This window comes from Eptatretus burgeri, chromosome 9 (genome assembly GCF_056783735.1).
Source record: "Eptatretus burgeri isolate ZD-2024b chromosome 9, Ebu_testis_v1, whole genome shotgun sequence".
NCBI classification, from domain to species: Eukaryota; Metazoa; Chordata; class Myxini; order Myxiniformes; family Myxinidae; genus Eptatretus; species Eptatretus burgeri.
In genome coordinates this window covers 66105554-66128363 of record NC_140969.1, presented here as the reverse complement: position 1 = coordinate 66128363, position 22810 = coordinate 66105554, and the positions used below count along the sequence as shown (strand labels likewise).

The 22810-nt window shown below is 43.9% G+C and overlaps 1 protein-coding gene across 2 annotated transcripts in view; it reads right to left on the bottom strand.

Annotated features, from left to right (window-relative positions):
• Positions 1-20427, bottom strand: part of USE1 (unconventional SNARE in the ER 1) — a 56936-nt gene extending 36509 nt beyond the window's left edge. For both annotated transcript variants that reach the window (XM_085895488.1, XM_085895489.1), the window contains exons 1-4: positions 20291-20427; positions 13346-13395; positions 9085-9163; positions 3560-3712 (exon numbers count right to left, since the gene is read on the bottom strand). In XM_085895488.1, coding sequence (XP_085751614.1) covers positions 3560-3712; positions 9085-9163; positions 13346-13395; positions 20291-20386 — 378 coding nt within the window. In that variant the 5' untranslated portion in view covers positions 20387-20427. The remainder of the gene's footprint in view (positions 1-3559; positions 3713-9084; positions 9164-13345; positions 13396-20290) is intronic.
• Positions 20428-22810: the final 2383 nt, after the last annotated feature.

Here is a 22810-nt window from a genome sequence, read left to right as displayed (position 1 = left end):
GTTTGCATATAACCAGGTTTATTCTCTAATAAATTGGCTGTGTGCACTAGTAGCCAAATTAACCAATCACATGCATCACTCATAAGTAAGAAATAACACCGTTAGGAATGTATCTCCATATCCATTATGTTATAATGACCCCGTTGCAAGCTGATTCGCTGAAAGCTCTCTTCTCTATGAATGCATTCCTAGTGTTCAACAGCATATTGGTGTAAAACAACAAAACATTACCATTCTATTTATCAGAACTGCTCTTACATATTTTTACAGCGCGTGTGCTGTATACAATTGCACCGAGTTTGAAATGTCCCCGGTGTCTACCACGTCTCCGGTGTCCCGGTGTCCCCCCCCTCCCCACCCACGTGCCTCAAGACAGCCAATGACAGCCGTCTGGTAGATGGAAATGGCGTAACCATTTCCTAGACGTAACCTAGATGGAAATGGCGACAATTGACGGAAATACCCGAGTATTTCAATGGAAACTTGTGAAAACCATTGAATTTATTACTTGACGGAAAAAAAAAAAAAAAAAAACCAAGAAACGCCCCTCTCATGTACGAACGAACGAAAGACGTCATTTCCGCCCACCATCGCATTTCACGCCGAACGCTGAAAGCTAAGTTCTTATGCTATCATTCTTTTGCGGCCTCCTGCCACGCTGTATCGAATGATTTCATTCCTTCTGTTGTATGTAAAGGTGCTTATCACAATAATAACAAGATTTTTACATTTCAAATATTAAGTACACTTTTTAATTGTTTTTCAACTGAAAAAAGCATAAATTGCATATTTTAACATTAGTGTACTCATTTGCTTCACCACATGCGCTGTATTGAAGGATTTCACTTGTTTTATTTTTTTAAAAACAAAAAAACAAAAACTTTACATCCAAATTCATCAATTTCGGAAGTCTGATTTTAAAGAAAACCTGATAAAAGCTGGAAAATGACTGCAAATACATTGGTTACCAGAATAGCACTCAATCGCACACATCCCTCCACCAGGCTGAACAGTTTTTTGTTTTGTATCCCACTGAAAGGCTGGATCTGGATCCGACCTTGAACCAAAATCTAAGCGGTTTGTTCTTGTCACCTAACCAACTCATCTTTTTGTTAATTTTCTGTATTTTTAAAATGTTTTCATTCATTTACAATGTCAAGGCTCATATAAGAGCTAACACACAGAACGTATAACAAGGGGAGGAGGAGACAAGAGGGATGGGAGAGGGAAGCACAAAACAGTGGGGAATAGACACATGAGAACATCTGTGGAAGGGAGAAGGATGATAGAGTGGAGTACACAGTGTAAACATGATGGACACTAAAGGAACTTTCAGGAAGGAAAGCAGATATGAAGCATATGAAGGAGGTGGGTTTGGGGTGGATTAACGGAGGTAGGAAAGATCATCGTTTTGGATGGGGGAAGATAACAGATGGTGGTGAACAGCTCTCTTCCTAGTTTTGTCACATCTTGTGCACAACTTTTTGAAATATCATGCTGTGCGATGCCTTCAGAAAGAATTCACACCCCTCAACTTTTTCACATTTTGTTGTAACTCAAAATGAATTTAAAATGGATTCAAATGAGATTTTTGTCACCGATATACACATAATACCCCACAATGTCAAAGTGAAATTTTTATGCAGGTATGATATTTCATCCACTTCTTATGATAATTCTCCATTTTAACATAAAAGTAAAAATCTAAGTTGGAGATGACCATCCCAACTTCACAGAATGTTTTCATGCACACCCAGAATATAACCACCACTTTCCAACTTATTTAATCCAGTGGTTTAGGAGTGCATAAAATACAGAGCATGCATGTAAGTTGGCAAAGCAGTTTTTAATGCTACAAGGTTTTCATACAGAGATACGTAATACTGTAAACCGCTGGGGCATATAATCCAATCTCCCCTCAGGAATGGCACTATACGATACACATTTACATAGAGAATTTGCATCATCTCCCCTCACCCCACCCCCCAAACTCTGGCAAATGAACTTTTTGCAAACACAGAAAACCTTCCTGGGCGCAACCCAAGTACAAGCACCAAATTTCGACCCATTCCATTACATATATCATCCCTTTATATTGAGTACTACCGTACTCCATGATAGAAATTATACTACGCCTACTTATATCGAGTATTGCATGAGTATGATGATCTAATTATTTTTTAGAAAAGGGCTCTCAAATGAACAATAATTGAACAGTACCAGAAACACCCACTCCATATGGGAACAATTATTGAAGGCCTATGCTGTAATGGTAGACCTTTAAGATAAGCTCAAGCCCCATATCACTATCTGCAGTTGCTGTTGTCACCGCCAAATGTTGGTATTCAACAGCGGTCACTGTTGTGGGGTTTTACCTTGGGAAAAAGCTTCCACTAAACTAATTTGCCGAGCGCACTTCAGTATGTTCGCCATTCGCCAGTGTAAAGAAAGGACTCAGCCCAGTCTACGAGTGACGTGTACTTTCGGCAGAGGTTCGCTGAACTCCAACTCGGTTGTTACGCACTCTCCAAATGGCTACATGTGCTGGATTAACCAATCAGAAGAAGCAGAATATACCGCCACCCTATGAACCCAGCAAACTCTGCAGTTTTGAAAATGGATTTCGACACCGATCCATATAGTGACAAATATAAACTGTAACGACACTCGGTAGAGTGCATACCTCTGCCAGGTTGAAGAGTTTATATTTTGTATCCCACCGATAGGCCGGATTATGCCTGGTGTTGGCTTAATGGTTAGGGTGGTGTGCTTGGGATCCTCGGATCCTGAGTTCAAATCCCACTCGGCTGTTGAATCAATTCCAGGTGGGGTTGACTGCCATGCTTCTGAGGTCGGCAAAATGAGTGCCAGCTTGCTGGTAACCTGTGTCGGAGTGACGACCCGTCCAGGATTGTGCCCAATAGTCAAGGAGACTGCTTAGGCAGTACCAACGCTCTGCACAGAGTATGGTCCCATTGGATGGATCGGCCAGATCTGCAACTGGACCTTAACCAAAATCTAATCAGCTTGTTCTTGCCACCTACCCACTAAGACTAAACCATCAACTTGTCACATAACCCATCAACAACTTTTTGAGATATCATGCTATATATCGTTTTTTGCCCCATCACTCAGTTGTGAAGAATCACTTAAAAAATTAGAGTATCCAGATCCAGATCTTCCCCAAAATTGAATCAATTTGTCTTTGTCACACACCCAACCTGTCCACCAAGTTTTGTCCAAATCAGTCCATACCTTTTTTTTAAGATATACTGCTCATCGACAAAACAAACAAACAGGGGGTGAATACATAACCTCCATCCACCTTGGGTGGCAGAATAAATTAATATGCAACCTGATAGCACAATAAATCGAGAGCAGTGGTACAACATGCTACTTTTCAGGAGTTCATTAAATTACAGTTTCAAAATGGTAAAATAGGATTTTTCTTTCTTGATATACAAAAACAGCTGGCGGAACTGCATTTAAACAGGCGTAAGTATACCGCCGGCCTTTATGGAGGGCCGAGCATCCAAGTGATCAATATGTACGAGCATACCTCTCCAAACAGCTCAGAGCGCATCTCGGCACCAAACCGAGACGTTGCCTGCAAGTACACCGTTTTGCTGGCCGGCGTGCTTTCCAGTGATGAGGTGGGCGTGCGGCCTGGTGCTAAGAATTGTCCGGCAAGGGCCTTTTCTGTGGGTGATGGCTGTTGGAAATGCAACTATATTACAGCACGCAGTGGTCCCATATTCAAAACAGCAACAGTAAATCACGTATTTATTTGCAAATATAATACAATATAAAAAAGCCATATACTATATATATATATATATATATATATATATATATATATATATATATATATATATATATATATATATATATATATATATATATATATATATATATATATATATATATATATATATATAGATAGATATCAGCAGCAGCATGATAATTACTAAAATAGGACACCCACTGAGGGTGCAAGGATGTGATATAAATCCCCAATGGCACCACACACCACCCATCCCAATTTTCTTTTTCATTCTCTCAGGTTGACAACCATAGCAAAGGTGTGCGAGTAAACATCACAATTTAAACTAACAACGACAGAAGAGGTTAAGATAGTCCAGGAGCCAACCGATCAAAATTAAAAAAAAATTGCCCGGTCTGCTATAAAATTTTTGTGTTGATTTTCATAAAGAGACACCCTTTGAGTATATGAAAACCAATGTTGGCAATGGTGAAACTCTTGCGCAACAACACAGTCAACACTTTTGCGAGCCCCCTCTGATAACAAAATGTTGGCAAAAGCGAAGATGTAGGATGGGGGTAGGGGTAATTCATATTGTCCTAAAATCATAACCACTAAACCTATATACACAAATGACCCCTCATATTAAAGAGGAGTTCATTTCCTATATCACAATTGGTGTAGATTTAACCTACCTTCAATTGACAAGGTTATATGTCAAACAACAAAAGATTTATGTAACTCAGAAATGCTTGACTATCAATGGGGTCAGGAACAAGAACATACTTTTACATGCCATGGTTTTAAGGAAGATAAAATTAGAAATGGATTAACACAATATTGTGACATGAAACATCCTCTTCAGAGGAAGAGTCACTCTCTGAAACAACTCCACCACATGAACCTCTCTGACCAAGGCATATGCATGTCACTCAGCAAGGCACAGCAGCCTTTTTGCATGAACATCGTTTCACATGAACATGAACGATGAACATGCATGAACGAGAGTTTCGGCAGGGGCTGCTTGCAGCCTATGTTGATCTCTGTAAAGCGTTCGATTCAGTGAATCGGGATGTCCTCTGGAGGATTCTTGGTCTTCGTGGGGTGCCACCGAAACTGATCGATCTGATGTCTGAACTCTACTCTGGTACTGAGAGTGCTGTGAAGTGTGGTGGTACCATCTCTGACTTATTTCCAGTTGTTACTGGAGTTCGTCAGGGATGTGTACTTGCCCCCACACTTTTCAGCACTTGTATGGACTGGATTCTAGGGAGGATGTCGGAGAGATCAAGTTGCGGTGCATCGTTTGGCAATGTCAAGATCTCAGACCTTGATTTTGCAGATGATGCAGTCATCTTTGCGGAGACTTTAGACATCCTCTTGGGGGCCCTCGAGGTGCTGAATGAGGAGTCGGAGCCGTTGGGATTACGGATTTCTTGGGTCAAAACTAAGATCCAGGCTTTCGGTGACATCTTGGATGCTGTTGTCCTGTCTGTGTCTGTTTGTGGTGAGGATGTTGAGGTCGTGGAGAGATTCACTTACCTTGGCAGTGATATTCATGTCTCCGCAGGTTGTGAGCCGGAGGTTAATAGACGTCTGGATCGGGCCTGGGGAGTCATGGATTCACTGGATCATGGGGTGTGGCGCTGCCGGTACCTGTGCGGGAGGACGAAAGTCTGAGTCTTCAGGTCCTTGGTACTTCCAGTCTTGCTCTATGGGTGCGAGACTTGGACTTTGACCAAGGATCTGAGACGGAGACTTAATTCCTTTGGTACCAGGTCTCTTCGGAGAATCCTTGGCTATCGCTGGTCGGATTTTGTGTCCAACGAGCGGTTGCTGAGAGAGACTCGGATGAGATTTGTTACCTGCATAGTCCGTGAGCGTCAGCTGCGGCTGTATGGACATGTGGCTCGTTTTCCTGACGCTGATCCTGCTCACCAGATTCTCTCAGCGAGGGAGTCTCATGAGTGGGAGGCCAGTGGGCCGACCACGTGCCTCATGGTTGCAGCAGGTTGACCATCATCTCAAGGAGATGGGGATGGGCCTGGCATCTGCCTGGGGGATGGCCAGACGGAGGCCCCTGGAGTACCGGCGGAAAGTGGACGCAGCGACGCGCTGTTCTGGCACATGCTCCCATACCTGACCTGACCTCTTCTTTTCCCCTTCTGAATGGGTAGCTCACTGTGTCACATCCACACAACACATATGTGCACAGAAGTGTAGCTGCGACATCAAGAGGATTTTCTGGTACTTCTTGCTCAACACTTCTACCAGCTCATGAATAGGTAGGTATTGATTCTGCCGTTGTATCCAGAGTTCTTGCAATGTGTTCAAGCAGCAGAAGTGATATATACACAGCATAATTATGTCTGTATCTGTTGCATGCACAACAGCTCGATGGTGATCAAGATATTCCACACAATACGCAAGATGAGCAATAATCCTTGTATCTGCCTCTTCATGTTCTTCACAAGGTAAGTCCAGAACTGAACTTGATGCTGATGTGATGGAAAGAGTGTGACCTTTGTTTTCCATCATACTACCAAGAATGATGGTCACTCCATCCGGAATAGCTTCAGGACTCTCACAAAGGGAAGTGCCAATGAAGTTCTGAAGATTTCCTTTATTTCTTGGATTCTTCATGAATAAATTCCAGTCCGGAATTTCTAGACTCTTGGATGGTGAGAATTGTCTTGCCTGGTCTGTCTGGTTTCTCCTCTGCTGCTCATCACCCTTCAAAGTATGGCTATCATCAAAATCATACTGATCACCAATGATGTTGACACAGTTGCACATTTCAGGTTTCAACTGCAGGATACACCTGCTTGCGAAGATACAGCTGGGGAAGTTCACCAAATGTTTTCGCACCCATTTTTTGGTATTTATTTACAAATGCCATTGTGTCTACCAGATAAACTGTGTATAGGTCACTCTGTGGTAATGATGGCAGCTGTAAAACAACATCCTGCTCAGCTTCAGCAATTAGCACTGCCACGAAATCAGACTCGTTGCCTTTGCGCATTACAACCCCCTGTGCTAAGCGTGGATCAACCTCAAACAGGGATGATGGATAGTCTGTCCACTCATGGGAAAATGCAATCTGTCTTGTGACTGGGTCGGCATCTCGATAGAAACACAGCACACGGGTAGTTGCAGTCTCATCTTGATAGATCCTAATTAAACTCTGTTTCCTTGATGGTTTTGATTTCTTCTGTGAGGAGAAAGTTACCAGCTTCAGTGGTTCAATCTTAATAGAGACCACCTCTTCTGCTTTCATAATGGCTTCCATGCCCTTAGCTTGAGCATGGACCAAGTCTTTTGAAGCAGCCTTCTCACTAGTTGCTCTATTGAGCAGAACCACTTGGTTGTTACACTGGAATGGGTTTATCATCTGCTGGCATATCACTTTCTTGACCTCCTCAACATGCATATGTTCTTCTGTTGCCTGCTTCTGTGTTTCTCCATGATGAGTAGATTCCTGTTGGCCTAGATTAGCCATAGACTTTATGTTCTCTGATACAGCTGTGAGAAATGGTGCTGTTTTCACATATTTATCTCGAGCAGCTGGTGCCTGAGATATGCGTTTGAACAGAGATGTCTTCCCTTCATTGTTGTATGTCTGCTCCAGGGCCATGTCACTCCAAACACCATTGAATTTTCCTTTGGAAGAGTGAACTGTGAAGTACCCAACCTGGATCCAGCAAACCTTAACCGAACTGTGTTCAATAGAGTAAGAGGATTTTGGGGGTAGGGGTAACTTTGGTTGACAAAAATGTTAATTTTCTCTTTAAAAATTGATAGAACTCAATCAAATTTGCTGTTTTAATTAGCCATGGATACCATGTTCATATCACATTAAGAGAAATTAGTATTCTAATGCAGCATCTGCCTATGATAAGAAAAGTTCTAAAGGCCATCTTCAAAAAACGTTATTTTTAAGGCATTTTTCACAAAATTATGTACTTTTACGAGGTTTACTTTCACAAAGGCAATTTTTTTTTGTCATTTTACAATGCACTGATTGAATTCTTACATTTAGTTCACATTTATTTTTCATGAATGTGATTTTTTAATTTTTTTAGAAATTTTATTGACTTGCTGTTTTATCAAATTTTTCAAATCTTCCTCAAACAAAAACGGCCGCCAAAATTTTTCGCAAGAGCTTATGAATTGCCAACATTGGTTTTCATGAACTGCAAACATATATCTAAACATCCTGGGGGTGTAAAATTTTATAGCAGAGGCTGTAAGGTCCAACCCTAAAACAGCCTCGTACACAGGTTGGCTCCCGGACTAAGAGTTGAAATAGACAAAGGAATGCAAGCAAAAGCTGGTTAGCTGAGAATGGTGAAACACATCAATATTAATGGAGTACTGCCTTCTGATCATCAAGGACAAGCAGAATCAGCAGTCTGGTGTGCTGTAATACTGATGTCACACCCTTTCATAGGTTAAAACACAAAGTAAATAGTGTTTTAGGAACCATGAATGGCTCTTTTGCCTGTACAGCAAAATGCTGGTGCTTCTCTTCTGCCCGATTTCTTATACTAATTATAATCATCAAGCAGCTCAAATTCACATATCTTCTCAGGTGTGCAATTTTCAAAGTGAGATCACTCTTTTGCACATCTGGTTTGAAAATTTTATACAGCCAGTCTGATATCCAAGAAGGACCTATTTGCTGGGAAGCTTGTGCTCCACAACCTGTCCAATGATTAACATTTTAAAATTCCCCTCCAAAAGTGAGGATGGGATTACAAAACTGTATAAATCCCAACAGAAGAAAATAAAAAATCCTTTTTGGTATGCATGAAATTCTCTTCATTTTAGCTTTTGGGGTCAATCCTTCCATCATGTACACAAAATGACAAAAGATCTTTGAGCCCACACCATATACTGTATACTTCATACATTTTCATTGCATCTCTCCTCAATGACATCCTCGACACCTAAAGCTCTCCCCTACCCTTCCATTCTTTCTACTATGCTTCAGTCTTTCCTTAGTTTCTCAATTAACCTCTCCTCAACAGTGTACACAAAAACATGACCCCTTTTGTCGATTTGTCATACAAAAATTAACATTCTTTTATTATTCCCTCCTCCATTTTTACATTCATCTCATGCTCTCTGAGTGGAGCTTGTGAATTACATGGATGTTAATAGACAATGGACAAACACATGCGGTACAAGGGATTTGAACCTGGGTTCTGAGCATCATGAGCTGTTGGTTCAGGTGAGAATGTCAAACAGGTAAACCCAATTTGTACGTGACGGATTAATCAAACTTTGGCAATTTCTTGCAACCACGCAAAACAACTCACCAGCTTCTCTGCCTCTAACAACCGCTTCAAAAACTCCACTTTACGTGCATATTCTGTTAACATCTCTGGAGTAGGCTTGCTGTATCAAAAAAAAACATACAAAAGCATCCACAACTCAATGGGTAAAACCTTCTTGTGTCATGATAGTCTCAATTACTTGATCACTTGATTTATGCAAGACTTGTCAACAGTTGTTGGTGATATTTTGCATCAACACATCATTAAAACCAGGCTATTTTCTTCATGCCTGCTCCCATGACATGGCCAGGGGTTTAGAAGGGTCAGGGTGGTACATAAGTTTGGTTTTATTGGTTAGTTTTAAGTTTAGAGCTTTCACTATTTATTACCAGCTTGTAAGCCTCAAACATCAATCATCCACAGCAGTATGTAATATTTCATGCACACTTAGACGAGTAAGCAATTCTGAAGCTGCCATCGGAAATAAGATGCAAAAGCAATGCGTGGTACTCATGTTATAATTGCTTAACTTTCATTGAAAAAAATTTAAATTCCAGATCTGAAGGCTGCATTTATGGGTGGTTTACCAATAGGCACTGATCAGAAATAGTCAGTGATGTTCGAAATTTAAAATAAAATAAAATAAAAACTTTTTAAAAAAGATGCCTTTTCTGTTTCCAAAAACAAATCCAAATTCTGTTTCATGACATCAATGAAAAAAAAAAATAAGAATTTATTTGTTCACTAGTGTCCGTACCTAAAATCCTCTGTGGAGCCCCTGTATTTTGCCATCAGGATGACAAGGTAATAATGGAAATTGAATTATAAATGGCAGGAGGGGAAAATGTGGAAATGGGATCCAAGGGATGTGGCACTTTAAACGACATAATAAATGTTGATTGTAAACACACACACCCTCTGGGAGCGACTTGGGAGGGGGGCAAACTCATTTTGTGGTTTTGGCTGGTAATACCGCTCCCTCTGGCAGAGCTCAATAAATAATGCACACAGGCAAAAATCACAAGTCAACAACTCACCTTTATCAGGAGCAGGGAATCATTTTGTGTCCATGACCTGACCTAACCTGACCTGACCTGACCCTGGGCAGCCTCAGCATGTATGCAAAATTTGTTGGAGGTCCACAAAACCGTTTAAGTCTACAAGCAGACAGACTCATTGTATTTTAATATGATTATGATGTCCACGAATCCTCATCTACAAAGGAAGTACACAGATGGGGCAGCATGTACATTGACAAACGCACCAGGGTTTTTTTTTCTTGTTCTTGTTTTTTCAGAATATTTTCTGTATTTGGACAATGGATGGAGGCTTACAATGACATGAGATCAGATCAGTCTTTCTCGACATACGACTTCCGATAGTCTGGCATCCCGCCCGTTGCTCTCCATACTCTCTGCCTCGGCATCCAAGGCAAACTCCACTCTTGGGATACTTACTTCCTCTACTCTCATAGCCAATGTTTGGCTCTCAACAGAATCCTTTCTTATCCTCTCCCTGTCAAGGCTGGAGTTTGTCAAGGCAGCATTCTGGGCCCTGTTCTTTTTCTGGTTTTCATCAATGATCTCTCCGACTCTCTGGAAAATTCCCTTTATCTCATTGCTGATGACTCCACTCTCTGCCGTGACATCCATCGTCCTTCAGATAGGCAGGCAGCAGCCTCACATCTTTCAATTCTGACAAAGTACAATCACTCAAACTCTTGGGGCTCACAGTCAGCGATGATCTTTGTTGAGGAAACTATTTTTCAAAGGTGGCCTCCAAAGCCAATCACTAACTGGGCATCCTCTGTGGTGCCAAGTCCTTCCTTGGCACACCTGAACTCCTATCCACATACAATGCCTTCATCGGCAGCTTAATTCAGTGAATGGGGATGCCGTCTGAAGGATTCTTGGTCTTTGTGGGGTGCCACCAAAACTGATCAATCTGATGTCTGAACTCTACTCTGGTACCGAGAGTGCTGTAAGATGTGGTGGTACCATCTCTGACGCATTTCCAATTATAACTGGAGTTCATCAGGGGTGTGCACTGGCCCTCACACTTTTCAGCGCAAGCACGAACTGGATTCTGGGGAGGATGTCGGAGAGATCAAGCTGTAGTACAACATTTGGGAATGTCAAGATCTCTGACCTTCATTTCGCAGATGATGGTCATCTTTGCAGAAACTCTGGATATCCTTTTGGGGGGCCTCACGGTGCTGAATGAGGGGTCGGAGCTGCTGGGAATATGGGTTTCCTGGGGCAAAACTAAGATCCAGGCTTTGAATAACATATTGGATGCTGCTATCTTATCTGTACCTGTAAGTGGTGAGGATGCTGAGGTCATGGAGAGATTAACTTACCTTGGCAGTGATATTCCTGTCTCTGCTGGCTGTGAGCTAGAGGTCAATAGACGTCTGGGTCAGGCCTGGGGAGTCACGATTCACTGGATCAATGGGTGTGGCGCTGCCGGTACCTGTGCAAGACAAAAGTCTGAGTCTTCAAGTCCTTGGTGCTTCCAGTCTTGCTCAATGGTGTGAGAATTGGATTCTGACCATGGATCTGAGACAGACTTAATTTATTTGGTGCCAGGTCTCTTCAGAGAATCTTTGGCTATCGCTGGCTGGACTTTGTGCCTAATGAGCGGTTATTGAGAGACTCAAATGAGATTTGTTGCCTTCATAGTCCGTGAGTGTCAGCTTCGGCTGTACGGACATGTGGCTCGTTTTCCTGACGCTGGTCCTGCCCACCAGATTCTCTCAGCGAGGGAGCCTCGTGAGTGGAGGAGGTCAATGGGCCGACCACGTGCCTAGTGGTTGCAGAAGGTTGATCAACATTTCAAGGAGATGGTGATGAGCCAGGCATCTGCCTGGGGGATGGCCAGATGGAGGCCCCTGGAGTACTGGTGGAAAGTGGACGTAGCGACGCACTGCTCCGGCGCATGCTCCTATACCTGACCTGGAGAACCAATTTCCACATTCTCTTCAAACTTATTCTTCCATCAAAGTCTTCAAGACAGCTGTTCACCATCATTTCATATCATCCCCTATCCAAAACCATGATATTTTCCACACCCATTAGCCTCCACCCTCTCCACCCAAATATCAAATTTTTCTTCCTGTATCCATCTTATCTACCCCCTGTGTCCTCCCTTACCCCATACCCATTATTGACTGTCTCCCTGCTTTTGCCCTGCTGTTGGCATTTACCCTTTTCTTTCTGTTGCTTCCCGATTTGTTCTGTGCCCAAGCTCTTTCATGAGCCCCGACTGTGTACAAAAAAAATATACATGCTCACCATAAAAAACAAAGTTTTTCCAAAGTTGCATACATGTCCATGTGGTGATTGATATTTTGTTTTCACTGGTGATCATATTTTCAGGAAATATTTTCAACAGAGTGCAGCAACTCTGAAATCAAATTTCACTTGGACTGGGCTCTCCAGAGATTGGATAGAATTGTATTCAGTAGTTAGTGCCAGCAATCAAGATCGAGATTCACAGTGATGCTCATCTGAAGCAGCAGCGATTGAAGCGAGCGGAGAAAAATGGCTGCGCTCGTGCTCCAGGTATATATAAACAAGTAGAGACAGTAATTAACTCTTGTGGATCAAATTGCGGTATTTTTATTTTTCTTGTCACTACGTTTTGGTATTACGCTGTGGGAATTAAGTAAATGCTACCACAGAGAAGCAAAGGTGTATCCACGTGTGCTACCACAGAGCAGTAGTGCCTCCACGTGTGCTACTTGAGCGCAGGAAATAGAGGAGAGGTGCTTATGTCAGTGCTGATCTAATAAAAGCCATTGGAGGAGCGAACAACAGAGGGGACCAAAGAAATCAGAGTATGAGAGAGCGGTGAAGATCAGAGAAGGGCAAAAATCGGGGTTCGCTGCATAATCGGGTGAGGTGCGGTTCGCAAGCAGAGGACAAGAACAAACTACAGACCGGACCACTCGAGTGCCAGCTTGGTTGACCACAATATGGGTGCTCCGGCGTGAGAACGAGCTACGGGGCACTCACATTTTGATTGACCTTGCCACACCTCACAGGAACTACAGAGAAAGCCCCCTGCTCTACCCTCTACCTCCTCATCGATCTCCTATCTCCATTGTCTTGTATCCCCTGAACAAGTCTGGTGTGGTGTTTGAGATTAGGTTAAGTAGGCATGTCACTTTCAGATCAATTAATTAAAAAAAAAACAACGCTTTAACGTACATGTCCTATACATGTGCATCCAGTACTACAATACGACAACAAACACATAACTATACTTTGCTACAAGCTACACAATCACAAAACCAAGTTACCTGGAATGCTTTTTAAGTTGGGCAAGTTGGTTTTCCAGTGCCTCTACATACTAATGAAAGAATGGGAGGGAGAGAAGGCGCAATGTTAGCTTGCAATACGTTTTACTCGAACAACAACATTAATTTGTTATTTTCATGCCAGAGATGTAGTAATACCTGAGTTGTCTCAAGCCTCTCATTATGAGATTTGAGTACCAATAAAATTGCATCCAATTAAAAGCATTTGATGCAGCACCAGAAGGAAGAATGGAAATTTGGAGCATTCTGTCCTCCAGAGGGGACGTTCAAACGTTTTGCAAAGAGTAGGCCTGCTGGCAGTACTGCAGCAAATCCCAAAATCACTTCAAGAATAAACACAAATGTGAAATTGTATCAGTGTTCAATCTTGTCACAGTAAAAATGTTAAGTGTTTGTCATTTGCCTTCACAGATTGGTGCAAACAAAACAAACAAAAAAAACATCTTAATGAAGTTACAATTCTTTTCATAACTCTGTTCTCAAAAAGTATCACAATTAAATATATAATTTGTGGTACAGTTAACATGGCTATTATGTTATCATATTGTAAATATAAAAGTTAGTGTGGGTCCTGGCAGAAGAGACATGTTCGTCAAGGGACTACCAGTGGACGGGGAACACCTGATGAGGAAGACACTGACACTGCAAACCTCTTCCAACTTCCCCAGTCTTCGGAATTGGCTCCAGCCCCATCGGTTGGCCATGGATAGCCATTCTTCCCTCACCCACCACACCCCCCCCCACCCAGTCCCCTCCCCTCCCCAGAAGAGAATCCATTTGGAGTAGCTCGCTCAATTGGGGCTGTGGACTTCCAGTGAGGATGATGAAATTAGTGAGCACAGTCTATATAATGATGATGATATTGTAAAAAGCTCAAATTATAGTAAAATGTTATGGTTGTGACAGCTTCAGCAAATGTATTCACAAACATTAACTCTGGGTCAATCAAGAAAATTCCAATCAAGAACAAATTGCTTCCAATATTTCCATTTTTATCTGTTCAAGAAAATTGCAAATGACCTCAGAGTCAAATTCCTAATCTTCAGGGTCAAACACACTCAAATCATGAAAGAGATGGATTGCTGGATTCTGTGGAATCTAAAGCTCTCGACATGATTTGAATCTCCCATGACCAGTGGGAAACACAACGCCTATTGCTCACATGTCGCAAACAGATTTTACCGCCCCACTTCCGGTGCTCAGCTCTGCTCTCAGCCCTTCGACTCTTCCCAACTCCTCAGGGATCTCCAAGACCCCTCACCACGGCTCACTGGTTAAAATCCCCAAATCCAAACTTTATAGTCATGCATCCCCACTTTTTTGTTCCTTGCTTTTCCCTTATATGCAACAACTCCACAGAAGCTGTTCTCTCCAACTCTTCCCACCAGGGCTTGAAAAGCAAGCAGTACACCTCCATGTCATGTCACCCACCGCCTCCCCAATGGTTTTGACCGTCCACCTCCCCCAAATTAACCCCACCAAACTCAGCCCCTGTCATTTGCAGCTCAGTTTGATCATTCTTGGTCTCAATCTTCTTCTCTCTATTGTCTCTCTCAATCTTCATTCAATTGCTTGGTCACTGTGTCCAACTGTTTCACTGCTGCCCCACTGACTTTCATTCCTCGTTTCACATTACCAAATGACACCAACCTCACCCCCAAGGTAGCAAAAGAACGAGAGCGAAGTACGAGGAGTGTTCAAAAAGTATCCAACCTTAATTTTTCCTGCGGAAACAAATGAAGCTGGGGAGGCGTGGTTTGGTGCACGTATGCAGGCGATCTTAATTCGTATGCATGAATATTTTCCCGCCTGCAGAAGCTGTCAGTCGCCGACAGACCGCCGATGAGTGAGGAAGTGTAAGTGAGCGCCGTCGGATTTTCGTTTCTGACAAAATGACAGAAAAACTTGAACAACGCTACTGCATCAGATTTTGTGTAAAGCTTGGCGATTCCCAAGTGGAAACGATCCTCAAGATTCAAAAGGCCTTCGAGAACGAAGCAATGGGCACCACACAGATAAAAGAGTGGTACAACCGCTTCAAAGATGGTCGCACATCAGTGGAAAGTGAAGCACGTTCTGGTAGGCCCTCAACATCCAGAAATGAGATCGTCATTGACCAAGTGAGAACCCTGCTGATGCAGGATCGTCGAATCACGATCAGAGAACTTGCAGACGAGGCGGGCGTCAGCATTGGATCCTTTCATTCCATTGTGACTGAGGATTTGGGCTCAAGGACAATCTCAGCGAAGTTCGTGCCAAAGCTGCTAACGATCGAGCAGAAGCAACTCCGTTTGGAGATCGCACAGGACATGCTGGAGACTGTGAACAGCAATCCCAACTTCTTCAACACAGTGATCACTAACGATGAGACCACAGTGATCCGTCATTTTGTCAAAAACGAAAATCCGACTGCGCTCACTTACACTTCCTCACTTAAGGCCCAGTCACACCTTGACGTTTTAGCCAGCAATGGCAACGTATTAAAATGTATGTAAAACGCTGGCTTACATTGAACTTTTGATTTTTTTTTTAAAGATTCGGACGTATTCATAACGAGTTGGTCGTATGCATAACATATTAGTAATGGACACAGAACGTTTCGTTGTGTTATAGCTAACTTATACCAACGAATGCTGAGCCTGTTGTCGGCCTTCAAAACATATGCCCAACGATAGTCTAACTTATGCATAGCGCGCTGCACGTATCGCCGACGATCACGTGGCGTAGCCTATTAAAAACCTGCCGCACAACGATTCAAATCATAACCGCCGCAGAAATGGAAGTGTCAACATCGCAGTCACACCTTGGCGATCTTGCCAGCGTATGCCGACCTCTGAAAAATTCGTCTAAAACGCTGGCGCACGTCGAATACGGTATGGGTAAGTTTGGTATGCGTGAATAAAACGCTAAAGTACGCTATCATACGTCGTATTAAGTGGAGTACATCTTGTAATTATAAACGTGTTAAACATTTTACGACGTACTTGCCGTATGACGCACGTTCCGCATGCGATGGGAATAAGTTGTACGCACGATATGCGAATGTTGGCACACGTCGACAAAACTTAATTGTAAGGTGCTCGTAAGTCGAAACACTCAAGGTAATGGTTAGCGTCAGTGTTCCAGACTCCCTGTTTTTATTTATTTATTTATTTTCTTCGGTATGACTGTGATGTCGACACTTCGATTTCTGCTGCGGTTATGATTTAAATCGTTGAGCGGCAGCCTTTTAATTATATTATATTGTTGTGGTTACCAAATTCGCAAACCACCATTCAGGTCCCTTAGGTGAGGTATCTCGGTAAGTACATGTGTAGTTAGGCCCAAACCCGTTGTCTAGTGGGAATACATGTCATTTATGCGTGCTGCGACTCTTCAGGATAGCCGTTTTTCTTTTACTATCTTTATTTTGGACCAACCGCCATTGTTACCACCACAACCACAACATCAACCACCAACCACAACGCCGCTTCACCACAACCGCCACGACCTTCACGTCACACCTCGCAACCGTCGCATCGCCACCGTTCTTGCGCCGCCTGTGGGTACCGGTGTTGGACTCGTGCAGGGCGCGCGCCGAACAGCGTGTACAAAATCACGGATTTTGTGCTTCAAAAACGGATCAAAAACGACACACGCCCACTTTTTGCCGTCCAATCGGTGAGCGAGGGGCGAATTGGCCCCGCCCCCAGGGCGTTGGAGGGTGATCGATATATGCAAATTTATGGATCAAAAAGCATTCACGCCCACTTTTTCTCGGGCCAATGGGGAGCGAGGTGAAAGGTCGAAGGGAGGGGGTCAAAGATGAGAGGGCGAAGCTACGGGGCTGATAAAAGCGACGGTGTTCGTCAGTCCAGAGAGTAGTAGAGTCGAGAGGGAAGAGAGAGTTAAGACTTCGCGGGCGGTGGAGTTGGCAAGAAGGAGCTGGTCGTCGTCGTGTGCGTTGGAGTCGGAGCGGAGGGGACGGAGCTGTGGAGAGGCGGCGAGGGCAGACGAGGGGGTGCTCGCGTCGTGCAGGGAGCTTCTCCCCAGGGAGGCCGACAGCGCGACCTGGCCGAGGTGGAGACGCTCGTCGCGGGACAATAAAAATCCTCTATACCCCGAGCATCAGCAACCCCCTCCTGTTTCCCCCCGCGCTGAGATAGTGCGACCAAGGGGGCCCCTTTCCCACCCCCTACCAGACACTGCCCGCGAGGCCCGCGGAGTTGAGGCACCATCGCCGCTCCGCGTCTCATCACCAGACGGGTAGGCCCGACCCGGTCTCGGCCTCAGGCCCGCCTCATCCTTGAGGGTATTCTTTTCCTTGGTTTTGGGTATGTGTTGTCGGCGCCGTCTGTGAAGTAAAATTTTATAAGTGTTGCCGTGTGCTCGGTAGTCGGATAGCTCTGCATTGTGTTTCTCTTTTATATTTGCTTTTTGTGTAATATTGTGTTTCTTCTCCTTTTACATGTGCTTTTGGTGTAATTGAATATGTGTGCTTTCCGTTCAGCGCGAATAAATGTGCTTTGTGTTGAACTGTTTCCCGCTTCGCTTCGTCATTTCCTTCATTGAATCCTCATCTTGCTTCACGTAAAGGGTTGGTAGTGGGCTGAATACGCCCGATAATTAATCGAACCGTCGAGGTCGACGATAACACCGCTCGGTTATCCCGATAGTACGGAACGGGTCGCTTAAGTGGCCCGTGTCCGAAGTCGACCTGCGGCGAGGTGCGATCGCCCGGTCTACCCTCCGCGTGGGTACTTAGGTAGGTCGAATTTGGCGAGCAACCCTATCCCACGCGGGGGCTGATTGGCTCGATCGCGGTGAGACCGAAAGGTCCACCCGTGACTGGTTCCCGGCGTTAGTCCGAGAGGGTCACGACTGGATTGTCCGTCCGGTGGGCGACGTGCCGCGATTCGAGTTACGTGGCCGTCAGCACGCCGGCGGGCGCGAATCCGCAACAATATTATAACCGCACTAGAAATCGAAGTGTCGATATCACCGTCATACCGAAGAAGAAGAAAAAAAAAAACCCCAGGGAGTCTGGAACTGACGCTAACCATTACCTTGACGCGTTTCGACTTATGAGTACCTGACAAGTTACGCGTGTCGACGTGTGTCAACGATCGCGCAACGTGCCTACAACACGTTACTCATAGGTTATAAATAAGTTTCGGGTACGCTAAACATTACCTCGACGTGTTTCGACTTATGAGTAACTTACAAGTAACGCGTGTCAACAATCGCGTAACGTGGCTACAACTTATGACAAAAAAAAGGTTGAGAAACACTGATGTGGAGGTATTACAAGTGGTGGTGGTGGTGGTGGTAGAGGGTATGACAAGTCAGCTGTGGAGATAACTTGTATTTTTGCACCATACACGTCGCCAGAGAGTGGGAAGACTCAAAGCCAACCTCCACTAATCAGGGAAGGTGGGAGGGAGGGGAAGGGGTGGGAGAAGGGACCCGGCATTGTCCAGCAACACCGGGCATCTGTGCTAGTCTATAATATAAAGGAGTGTCTGTCTGTCTGTGTCTGTCTGCCTGTCCCCGAACTACTCCCTCAGTTTTGGAGCAAGCCCCACCAAACCTTCTGTGGAACGTTGTGGAGTCCCAGCTGGTGTCCTAAGGTGGGTGGGAGGTTTCATAAATACCTCAATAAAAATTACGATTTTGAGTTTCGATGTGTACAAAGATGCTCCCGATCCTGATATCACGTCAGAGTGGCGTTTCTCTTCGTTTACCTCACGAGTGTTTGTAACATTGTATTTTGTTGTTATATTAATGATATGGTATCGATTTGTGATTGGAATGCTGCCGTTTGAATGAAAATATACAGAGGTCGAGTTGAAATGAGAATGAGGAAATTATGTGAGGGGTTCCACCCGTGGCATTCGCCGATTCGGCATTTGTAGTTACGCCATTTTTAGATCCTCGTGGAGGATCTCTAAGTATTACTCACGTTGTTATTCTTCATCTTCTTCTTGTGGACTTTTTTGTTTCACAGCCTACAGTTTTCATCAAAACTTCCTGAAACTTGGCATATATATGTAAAAATACCCTGCGCAGACAGTAACCATCTCCGATTTTCAAAATTCCTCCTACAAAAGAAGTTATGACGTCAAAATATCTCCGCTAATGGAAATCGCCTAAAAAAATTATCTCCGAAACTAGGCAAGCTTTTTGAATTCTGTTTGCATGAATCAAACAGGGCATGAGCAGAGATGAATTACCGCACATATGATACATCACTATGACGTCATATCAATTTTTATGACGTCATTCCTATTTTTTGACATTTTTTTGTTGCACAACCCAGAGTTTTCATCGGATCTTCGTGAAACTTGCCATGTTTATGCAGAAAGCCCACGCGCAGGCAGTAACCATCTCCGATTTTGGAAATTCTTCTGAGAAAAAAAAAAGTTGACGTCATCATATCGCCACTAATGGAAAATCGCCCATACCATTATCTCCGAAACTCGGCAAGCTGTTTGAATTTTGTTTGCGGGAATCAAGCCGGGCATTAGCACAGATAATTAATTTATCGCAAACCTGATACATCACAATGACGTCATATTCGTTTTTATGACGTCATCATTAAGAAGACGAGGATCTTAGCTCATTTGAGCTTGTTTGTCCAAGTCCTTCACGAACCGGCTGCACAGCCCCTCCTGTGCATAGCTCGGGTACCTCGAAAGTAAAGCAATCATTGTGTGCAGTACAACCACAGGGCATCGGTCTTTGTTAAGGTGCAGTCTTCACAATACCACAAAGGAAAGTTATTCGTTGATTAAACACGTTCCTCGTCATTTCACATAATTATTAAACATGATATACCGACATGATTACATTAACACTACATTTTTATGTGTTCATAGGTGAGTAAAGTTCAATCAGAATAAGAAACAATTCTATACGATTCCCTTTCCTCATGATTTATGAATGTACCTTTTCCAAACGCCAATCCCGTTCTGAACTGCCGGCAAGCACCTCACAGCGACATAACAATCGGACGAGATTCGTCTCCAAGCGACACGCCGCCATGAAGGAGCGCTGCAGAGGAAGTACACGTGAACAACTGTCGATTCTATCTCCTCTCATCATTAAATCTGTGTTGGCGATTACATTTATTTATTGTAACGCAATACGCACTATTAATTAACACAAGAAATGTTTATATTTTGTTCTATAAAAAAAAACAATCATATTGCGATGTACGATGACAATACACCGCCTATCGAACAGTTGTGGGAAAAAAAAGAAATTGTAAACACTGCATCGATTGTTTTATAGTTTAATATTTGGAAACTGAAATTTAACAAAAATAACGAGAGGGACAATCTATGTATTACGTACGCAATGATGACGGGTCATGATCACGGAGATTTTTTATAATAAACCTGGAGGCGCAATGCGCCGTGTATCTCTATGAGCGCGGGTGAAGCCAGTCTGAAGTGCTCCGGCGGCCATCTTGGTATGCCGATATTTCTGACGCGGGAGATTCAAGTTTCATTCCTGAAATCCTCGCTTTCGTCAATTCCAATGCGATTTTCCTCAGAAAAATCACATTACCTCAGCGTGCAGCATTCGGTTGCACGAACGCCTCTGGCAAGGGCTCCAAACCGTGTTTCCATCGATATGTTTGATGAAAAAAAAAATCCACGACGAATCAATTATTTTATTGATTTATATGCAGCCTGTGGCTGCTTGGCGAGTTGGCTGCATCATTTCCTGGGGGCACAGACGTGCCGCCGATGCAATGCCCTCTTACCAGTAAACCGGTACTCATTTTGCTGAACACAGAAAGATGACGGGCTGAGTCAACCCACCTGGTGTTAATTCAAAGGACAAGCAGGGGGTTTGAACTCAAGACTCGAAGTCTCTTCAGCCAGCCACTCTCATGATGCTGATGATCAATTTATTCTGTGGTAAATTGTTTCTCTCGAGCCGATGATCGACCCACCGACGAGATTGCCTCAGTTTGAAGACCTCCATGTGATTCATCTTTAAGGGAGATCATGAAACCGATCCCTCCATTTGGCTGGCTTGGCGTCTCAGCAGACGCTTGGGGAGAGGTCGGGGGGTCAGACGACTGATGGCTCCCCCTCTGGGGAGTGCTAATACTTTCACAAACCATAAGCAGACCTTGGCTTTGGAATAAGGCCAGCTTACTAATAATGCATGGTCATTGTGGGTGGAGGGAATGAGGAATGAACAAATGAATTGCAAGGGAGGGACCATGGGCACCATTTTGTCCTTTTATTTGGGGCGGTTCAGATCTCCTTTGGGAGCAATAACAAATAACAACCCCACAGTGCGACAGCTCATCAGGGCATATAAGTGCCTGTTGATGCAACATGACATGAAAGCCACAAATGGGTAATTGCTCCCCACAAAATGCCATCAGAATACTGGATCCAGCCTCCTTCCGTAGTGTGATCAAAACCAGTTCCAGATGAAAGTCAAGATATTGTTGCGGTTATGGAAATGGACCCTGGGGTGGAGCATTCGACACATAAAGGGATTCCGCTCTGTCTGACGTATGCTTGAGCATCGCGTGATCCGTTGGTATCCAGGTTGATGACGTGATTATGGGGTGGGGGCAAGTTGCGATGCGCCTGCGCAAAAGGAGCTGGCCTGATGGAGAATAAACTCGTTTACTTTACATACCGGTGGTGATTCCTGCGTGTATGGACATAACAGATTCTTAGTTAGATATTTAATTAGTAAGTGTGCTAAGTCAGGTCCCATCCCTTCGTAGCAGGGGACGGGGAACGTGTTGTGCAGGTAAAGCAGGCTTTTTCCCTCTGTGTGATTTCCCACTTTCCATTCATTAATCTCACTTTCAATGCATTTTCCCATCCATTCCTCTATTCCAATTCCTCACCCATTTGCTCCCGAACCTCTATTCCCTGAATTTCCCCAGAATGAGTCATTACCAGTACGAGTTATACTCGGGCAAGACCAGTTGCGCTGACCAAAGGGCTCAGAGGGCAGACGGCAGTACACGATCCTTGGGTGCAGCTGGTCCAACCACACATACAAACGACACACCGCACCGACACCCCACATCCATACACCACCGCATTCTCTTCTTTCCCCTCCCCCACTTTAGACCAACACAAGCCCACCTGTTTGCAGAAGGTGAGCAAGGGGCCGACCCAAGCCTCAATCTCTCTCTCTTTGTGGTATGATTGTGAGGTGCACCTGTCCATCCCTAGATAATTAAGAGTGTAAACTGTAAGGGGATCTTCTGTGTTAGGGGTAAGCTTTTCTTGTGTCTCTGATTTTTGTATATGCCTTGTGAATTGTGATAGTAAATACGTGCCTCGTGAACCGTTGGTAAACAATTTAAAACCTACTTGATTGTCTCTTTTCCTTCATTGGTTCAGTATAGACTGTACTTAATAAATAGACGGGAGGTTGTGCCCCACTAAATCGCTGTCCGCGATAGTCAATGCCCCACCT